The sequence below is a fragment of the Lissotriton helveticus genome, chromosome 5_1, assembly GCF_964261635.1.
Source record: "Lissotriton helveticus chromosome 5_1, aLisHel1.1, whole genome shotgun sequence".
In the NCBI taxonomy this organism is placed as follows: domain Eukaryota; kingdom Metazoa; phylum Chordata; class Amphibia; order Caudata; family Salamandridae; genus Lissotriton; species Lissotriton helveticus.
Window position 1 is genome coordinate 44,227,590 of NC_136065.1, and position 8,847 is coordinate 44,236,436.

An 8,847-nucleotide genomic window follows, 5' to 3' on the forward strand; every position below is an offset into this window, starting at 1 on the left:
TTTTAAAACATCTAAAAAAAAATATGTCCACAATATGTGTAACAAAATTATTAACCTCACACATAAATCCAGACAGGCCCCCACTTTGGCTCGGTATTTTATAGTATTTGTTGTAGGATTCAGGTACACTAAACTCAGGCACGTTATAGTTAGTTCAAAAACCTTTGAAATTCTCTGAAAAAAACATAGGTTTCAGGCACGTTATAATAGAAGGACATTTCATTCGTACAAAACCATATAAATTCCGGCGTTATAGTTAGTTCAGCTAACTATAACTCGCACCCCACAATGCACTGCTGATGACATCACATATTACATCATTCATGACATCACTGATGACCTCATCCAGTGATTGTGTGCTTCTGTAAAGTTTAAATATGCTTTATATAAATAAATTCCAAGGTGTATTGAGAAATTAATGGGTGTATGAGTGTCTGTATGGATGATTTTGTGGGTGTGCGAGTGACTGTATGAGTGAGTGATTAAACATATGTTACTGAATGCATGGGTTAGTGACTAAACTGTGTGAATCTTTGTATCAGTGTGTAACTTGGTGTGTAGGTGTGTGCATGCGTTGATGAGTAGCTACATGATGTTTGTATCCGTTATTGTTTGGTTACCTGAGTATTTGTATGGGTGCCTCAGTGTATATGTGGGTGGGAAGTGTGGGACTCTGCAGAGATGTGTGAGTGGTTAATACACTGGGTGTATGGGTTCAAGACTGTATAAGGAAACAGCTGTGTGGGTGAGTGAGTGTATGGGTTTGTTGTGAGTGAATGGATGTCTTAGTGGTAAATGTGCGAGTAACTACATAGGTAAAAGACAGTATATTTCAGTAATGGTGTATTTAAATAAGTATATGTGAGAGTAAGTGATTGTGACAGTGGGTTTATTGATGAATGCGTACTTGTATGAGTGATTGTAGAAGAGAGTAAGTATGGATTAGTTTCTGTAGGAATAAGTGAGTTGGTGTGTATTTAATTTAAGGTGAGTAAATGGGAGTGTGATTGATTCTTTGCATGACTAGATGTGTGAGTAACTCTGGATGAGTGGTGGTGTGTGAGCGTCTGTGTAGCTGTATGAGTGAGTATCATAGTGTTGTATTGATGAGTGACTGCATGTATGAGTGACTGTATGGGTGAATGACTGGATGTGTGTGTAGTAACTGGTATTGGTGTGTGTAGGGTTTCGAAAATGGTAGTGTATATTTTAGAGTGGGTGTATGAAAGGTTACATTAGGGTGTGGGGAGATTTATCAGATTTTCACGTGGATGATGTAATCAGTGATATCATTTGATATGTCATCAGTGATGTCACTGACCATGTCGTGAATGATGTAATATGTGATGTCATCAGAAGTGCATTGCGGGGTGCGCGGTATAGTTAGCTGAACTAACTATAACACCAGAATTTCTATTGTTTTGTATGAATCAAATGTCCAACTAACTATAACGCGCCTTAAACCTATGGTTTTTCTGTGAATTTTTAAGTATATACACGAGACTCCACCAGGAGCAGATGCAACCTGTTAGTCAGCCCCCCTTTCACTGATCCAACGGACGCTCCTAGAAGACGCACGCTGAGGCACTCCGTGGGCTCACAAGAAGCGCACTGGTCTCACTGAGCTATTTGGCTTAGAACACCCACTTCCTATCAGAAGATATTGAAGGTACTTTTGGGTATCGTTAGAGCTTTGACTGTTGTGTATGAACAGTAACTCACACTGAGCTCTGGTCCGCAGGTGCTGCTCTTAATACTGAATCTTATTTCAAATACGGGTCTTATGTGATGTTGATCCTTTGTTCCTGGAGCTATCATTTCTCTTTAATACAAAGATCATGCGTGTGTTATTACAGGTGTAATAATGTGAAGATTCAGAGCCCAGAGGCGGTGAAGAGTTATAAAGGTAAATATCATTGCGATGATTAGCTCTGAATATTACTGTTCATGAAAATGATATGGTATGTTGTGGTGTGGTATGGTATGGTATTGTATTGTGTGATATGGTATGGGGTGGTGTGGTATGGTATGGTATGGTTTGGTGTGGTATGGCATGGTGTGGTATGGTTTGGTGCTGCATACTATGGTATGGTGGGATATGGTATGGTGTGGTGGGCAATGGTATGATGTGGTGTGCTTTGGTATGGTATGGTGTGGTGTGCTATGGTATGGTGTGGTATAGTGTTGTGTGCTATGGTATGGTGTGGGGTGGTATGGTATGGTGTTGTGGGCTATGGTATGGTGCGGTATAGTGTTTTGTGTAATGATATGGTGTGGGGTGGTATGGTATGGTATGGTATGGTGTGGTGTGCTACAAAATGGTATGTTATGGGATGTTATGGTGGGATGGGATCAGATAGGATAGTGGGGACTGGTATGGTATGGAATGTTATGATGGTATTGTGGGTGTACTATAGGGTGAGATCATGGTATAATATGGTATAGTGGTATGGGATGGTTTGGTATGCTGGTAATGCATGACATGTGATGGCATTATGTTATGGTGTGGTGTGCTACGGAAAGGTATGGTATGTTATGGGATGTTATGGTGGGATGGGGTTGGATAAGATGGGATGGTGTGTACTGGTATGGTATGTATGGTGTGGTGTACTATGGTTTGGTGTGGTCTGGTGGGCTATGGTATGGGGTGGTGTTATATGGTATATCCCGGTACGGTGTGGTGTGATGGGCTTTAGTATGGTGTGGTGTGGTGTGGTATGCTATGCTATGGTGTGGTGTGCTACGGAATGGTATGTATGGTATGTTATGGGATGTTATGGTGGGGTGGGATTGGATTGGATCGGATGGTGTGGACTGGTATGGTATGGAATGTTATGGTGGTATGGTGGGTGTACTATAGGGTGAGATCATTGTATAATATGGTATAGTTGTACGGGATGGTTTAGTATGGTGGTAATGGATAGAATGGGATGGCGATATGGTGTGGTGTGGTATGGTATTTAGTGGTAACGTGCACTCACGCCAGGGAACAGTTACTTGATTTGTCCCTAAACTTTGTATTTTCCTGATTTTTCTAGATTTCTACTAATCTCCATTCTGTATATGTGCTGCAGCATTTCCTTTGTTTAAACCAATCTTCCCCTTAGACATTCATGCTAAGTTTTTTGGAAATTCAGATGCGGTAATTTCCCACCTCACATTAATTAGTTTATTAATTTATGGGTTTATATAGTGTCTAAATCACCTCCAAAGGGGTATCTCTGCGCTTTGAACCGTGCTGCTGGACAGGCTGACGAGCATTATCAGAACAGAGCAGTCTTAAGAAGCTTTCTAAATCGGAGATAGTCAGGACATTGTCTCAGGTAAATGGAGAGTTGATTCCGCTAAAGGGGAGCGAGGTAGCAAAAGGTTTTCCCACCTAACCTTGATTTGCTGATCCGTGGGACCAAGAGAAGCGATTTGTTTCTTGGCCGGAGGGTTCTAGAAGGGACATAAGGATTAAGTTTCTTGGCGATGTAGAGGGGGCCATTGTTATACAAGGCCTTGTGGACGGTGCAGCAGATTTAGAATTTAACCCGCTTGCGCGCTGAAAGCCAATGAAGCTGTTGAAAGAGAGTAAGGGAGGCAGTTTTCTGGGGGGCATTCAAGACAAGGCGCGCTGCGGTGTTCTGAACCACCTGCAATCTGATAAGCGAAAACTCATTGGCTGAGACCAGGCAAGCGTTGAAATAGTCTAAGCGGCTTACTACCATTGTCTGAATGAGGGGTTTACGAGTAGAATCTGGAAGGAAAGAAAAAACTCGCCATAACAAACCCAGCACATAGAAGCAGGAGCCGGCAGTATAAGCGACACACTCCTTCATGGTCAAGGCCCGGGCTAGGTGAATGACCAGGTTTTTAGCAAGGACCTTAGGGGCAGGGGGATGCCAAGGGCTACTGGCCACCAGTCTGGTGTCCACCGCATAGATGCCTCTCCGCAAAGCATAATCTCCATCTTCCCTGAACACAGGGGGTGGATTTATTAAATAAGAAGAGGAGCTGAGTGTTGTCAACAATGCAGATGAAATAGGTGTAAAGCCACAGGCCCGGAGGGGTTGGCCAAGGGAGCAACATAGATGTTGAATAAGGTGGGGCTTAAACATGAGCCCTGCGGAACTCCATTGGTCAGTTCCATTGTCTTTGACCGAAAAGGGCCTGAATTGATGGTCTGAGAACTGGAGGACAGGAAGCTCGTCATCCACTGAAGAGCAGGTCCGCTGAGTCCAATCTCCTCCAATTTTCTGAGCAGGATCTGGTGGGAGACCGTGTCGAACGATGATACTGTTATGATACTGCTAGGCTTGACAACTGCGAGTAACTCAGTTACTGCAGTATTCTGGGACAATCGAATGGAAAATTACCTCAGAATGTTGTATTTACCACACAACACATTCTATTTTCCAGAGTTTTAGCACCAACAGGGACCTAGCACATGCATCTACAGTGAGCTAGGGCATGCACCTGCACTTACTTAATGCATGCATTCACAGTAACCTAGCACATGCATCTACTCTTGCCTAGTGCATAAACCTACACTGACCTAGTGCATGCATCTACACTGACCTAGCACATATCTCTACACTAACCTAGCACATGGACCTACACCGACCTAACACATGAACCTACACTGACCTTGTTCATGAACCTACTCTGACCTCGCTTGTGACCCTACACTGACCTAGCGCATGCATCTACAGTGGCCTCGCGCATGCATCTACACTGACCTCTTGCACACACACAGTTTACAAGTTCTTCCCTCAGTCTACACTCACACGATGACCTCACAGTTAGGCCTGTCGCATCAGGTACATATGTACTCATGCCATGCACGCACACACACAACACAAGACAACAATAGAGTACTGCTGCACTGATTTCTGCAGATAATTCCTGAACACTATTTGTCATTTTCCTGCTACAATTTCTGTAATTTCAGCCAAAGTGGAATGTGTCCCCTGTAATATCTGGTTGAGTGGAACTGCATGTGGTAATACTGCATGTGTTTATGCTCCACATGGCAATACTGCATGTGTTAATCCTGCATGTGATAATCCTGCATGTGGCAATACTGCATGTGGTAATAGTGCATGTGGTAATAGTGCATGTGGTAATAGTGCCTGTGGTAATAGTGCATGTGGTAATAGTGCATGTGGTAATAGTGCATGTGGTAATAGTGCATGTGGTAATAGTGCATGTGGTAATCCTGCATGTGATAATCCTGCATGTGGTAATCCTGCATGTGATAATCCTGCATGTGGTAATCCTGCATGTGGTAATCCTGCATGTGGTAATCCTGCATGTGGTAATCCTGCATGTGGTAATCCTGCATGTGGTTATGCTGCATGTGGTTATGCTGCATGTGGTTATGCTGCATGTGGTTATGCTGCATGTGGTTATGCTGCATGTGGTTATGCTGCATGTGGTTATGCTGCATGTGGTAATCCTGCATGTGGTAATCCTGCATGTGGTAATCCTGCATGTGGTAATCCTGCATGTGGTAATCCTGCATGTGGTAATCCTGCATGTGGTAATCCTGCATGTGGTAATCCTGCATGTGGTAATACTGCATGTGGTTATGCTGCATGTGGTAATACTGTGTCACTTTGAATACCAGTTGGGAAGAAACTTCAATTTTTTTTTCAAATTAGTGTTGACACAAAACTGGAAATATAAATCTTTGGACTGTGGCTTCTGACAAGGGGTTGGACTTCAGTGAGATATTCTGGCTCAGCCCCTGTAGTGTTTCTACAGGACGGTGGAGTCCAATGAGCTATTCTGGCTCAGCCCCTGTAGTGTTTCCGACAGGGCGGTAGAGTTCAGTGAGATAGTTTGGCTCAGCCCCTATAGTGTTTCTACAGGGCGGTGGAGTTCAGTGAGATATTCTGGCTCAGCCCCAGTAGGGTTTCTGAGAGGGCGGCGGAGTTCAGTGAGATATTCTGGCTCAGCCCCAGTAGGGTTTCTGACAGGGCGGTGGAGTTCAGTGAGATATTCTGGCTCAGACCCTGTAGTGTTTCTACAGGGCGGTGGAGTTCAGTGAAACATTCTGGATCAGCCCCTGTAGTGTTTCTGACAGGACGGTGGAGTTCAGTGAGATATTCTGGCTCAGCCCCTGTAGTGTTCCTACAGGGCGGTGGTGTTCAGTGAGATATTCTGGCTCAGCCCCTGTAGTGTTTCTGAGAGGGCGGTGTAGTTCAGTGAGATATTCTGGCTCAGACCCTGTAGTGTTTCTACAGGGCGGTGGAGTTCAGTGAAACATCCTGTCTCAGCCCCTGTAGTGTTTCTGAGAGGGCGTTGGAGTTCAGTGAGATATTCTGGCTCAGCCCCTGTAGTGTTTCTGACAGGGCGTTGGAGTTCAGTGAGATATTCTGGCTCAGCCCCTGTAGTGTTTCTGAGAGGGTGGTGGAGTTCAGTGAGATATTCTGGCTCAGCCCCTGTAGGTTTTCTGACAGGGCGGTGGAGTTCAGTGAGATATTCTGGCTCAGGCCCTGTATTGTTTCTACAGGGCGGTGGAGTTCAGTGAGATATTCTGGCTCAGGCCCTGTATTGTTTCTACAGGGCGGTGGAGTTCAGTGAGATATTCTGGCTCAGCCCCTGTAGTGTTTCTACAGGGCGGTGGAGTTCAGTGAGATATTCTGGCTCAGCCCCTGTAGTGTTTCTACAGGAGGGTGGAGTTCAGTGAGGTATTCTGGCCCAGCCCCTGTAGTGTTTCTACAGGACGGTGGAGTTCAGTGAGATATTCTGGATCAGCCCCTGTAGTGTTTATACAGGGTGGTGGAGTTCAGTGAGATATTCTGGATCAGCCCCTGTAGTGTTTCTACAGGACGGTGGAGTTCAGTGAGATATTCTGGATCAGCCCCTGTAGTGTTTATACAGGGCGGTGGAGTTCAGTGAGATATTCTGGATCAGCCCCTGTAGTGTTTATACAGGGCGGTGGAGTTCAGTGAGATATTCTGGATCAGCCCCTGTAGTGTTTCTACAGGGCGGTGGAGTTCAGTGAGATATTCTGGTCAGCCCCTGTAGTGCTTTAGTGTAGTGAGCAGTTTGGTGCTGTGCGCTTTAGTGTAGTGAGCAGTTTAGTGCTGTGCGCTTTAGTGTAGTGAGCAGTCTAGTGCTGCATGCTTTAGTGTAGTGAGCAGTCTAGTGCCGCGTGTTTTAGTGTAGTGTGCATTCTAGTGCTGCGCTTTAGTGTAGTGAGCTTTTTAGTGCTGTGCACTTTAGTTTAGTGAGCAGTCTAGTGCTGCGCTCTTCAGTGTAGTGAGCAGTTTGGTGCTGTGCGCTTTAGTATAGTGAGCGGTTTAGTGCTGTGCGCTTTAGTGTGGTGAGCAGTCTAGTGCTGTGCACCTTAGTGTAGTGAGCAGTCTAGTGCTGTGCGCTTTAGTGTGGTGAGCAGTCTAGTGCTGTGCACTTTAGTTTAGTGAACAGTCTAGTGCTGCGCTCTTCAGTGTAGTGAGCAGTTTGGTGCTGTGCGCTTTAGTATAGTGAGCGGTTTAGTGCTGTGCGCTTTAGTGTGGTGAGCAGTCTAGTGCTGTGCACCTTAGTGTAGTGAGCAGTCTAGTGCTGCGCGCTTTAGTGTAGTGAGCGGTCTAGTGCCTCGCTCTCTAGCGCCGCGCTCTCCTTCCAGATGTGGTGTAAATTAATCATATGTAAAACAGAAGCAGTAATTCCAGCCTTTCTTTGTGTCATTAAATCTCTAATTGTGAATCTCTTCTCTGCAGTGATGGTGACTCTGGATCCTGACACGGCTCATCCTCGGCTCCTCCTGTCTGAGGGGGGGAGACGAGTGAGAGACATGGGCACAGCACAGTCCCTGCCGGCCACCCTCAAGAGATTCACCCTCTTCCCCTGTGTGCTGGGGAGCGAGGGGTTCACCTCCGGCCGACATTACTGGGAGGTGCAGCTGCTGCAGGAGGGGGCAGTGTGGGAGGTGGGGGTCGCAGCAGAGTCTGTGGACAGGAAGGGAGGCTTCATATGGTCACCTGAAGGGGGAGTCTGGGCTGTGCAGGGGTCGGGGGGTCAGTACGTGGCTTTCACCTCCCCTGTGACCCCTCTGTCCCCTGGTGAGGAGCCCCTGAAGCTGGGGGTGTATCTGGACTACGAGGGGGGGCGGCTGTCCCTGTACAATGCTGACTCCTGGGAGCTTCTCTACTCCTTCCTGCAGGCCTGCTTCCCGCGGAGGCTCTTCCCGCACTTCTGTCTCTGGCCAGGAGCGGAGCTGAGGCTGGTGTGAGAGCTGCAGGGAGCTTCAGACTCTCATCCTTCCCTCCCACCCCTCTATGTGAGCCCCCCTCCCCCTCAACTGTCATCCACGGTTTAAACTCCAACATTCCAAGGAATCTTCAAACACCAACATTCCAAGAACCTTCTTCACAATGACCCTCACCTGTTTCCATGACAATCTGAAACTATGTATCTCTTTTCCTTGTACATTTTAAAAACAAGGGCAGACAATGTTTCCCGTGTGAATCCTGCACCAATAACGCATGTAACATGATAAAGTCTCAGCAGAATTAAACAAGCACTGGCATATCCAATAGGTCTCGCCTTTGGGTCCTTATGAGTCTTTTGCCAGAGCAATGTTTCTAAGGTATGTTGTAGAGCAGTGTGGCTGCTGTGCTCCGTACTGCAAACCTGGTGTCTAGTGCTGTGACGTGGGGCAGTGGCATGGTGTGGTGTGTTGTTATAAGGTATGTGTTGGTGAGATGCATGTGGGTGGCATATGCATCTTTACAACAAAAATCGCTAAAGTTACATTTACATTTTCATTCTCGCCTGAAAACCTCTGAACACACAAGGAGACATATTCTTTGCAGCAGACGTGCATCTTAATCCTCTGCACTAGTAATTTAG

General features: G+C 46.1%; 1 protein-coding gene across 1 annotated transcript in view; it reads left to right on the plus strand.

The window, feature by feature from the left end:
- Positions 1–8,402, plus strand: part of LOC144752375 (E3 ubiquitin-protein ligase TRIM39-like) — a 319,437-nt gene extending 311,035 nt beyond the window's left edge. Inside the window, exons 5-6 of the mRNA XM_078640311.1 lie at positions 1,857–1,906; positions 7,716–8,402. Coding sequence (XP_078496437.1) covers positions 1,857–1,906; positions 7,716–8,227 — 562 coding nt within the window. The 3' untranslated portion in view covers positions 8,228–8,402. The remainder of the gene's footprint in view (positions 1–1,856; positions 1,907–7,715) is intronic.
- Positions 8,403–8,847: the final 445 nt, after the last annotated feature.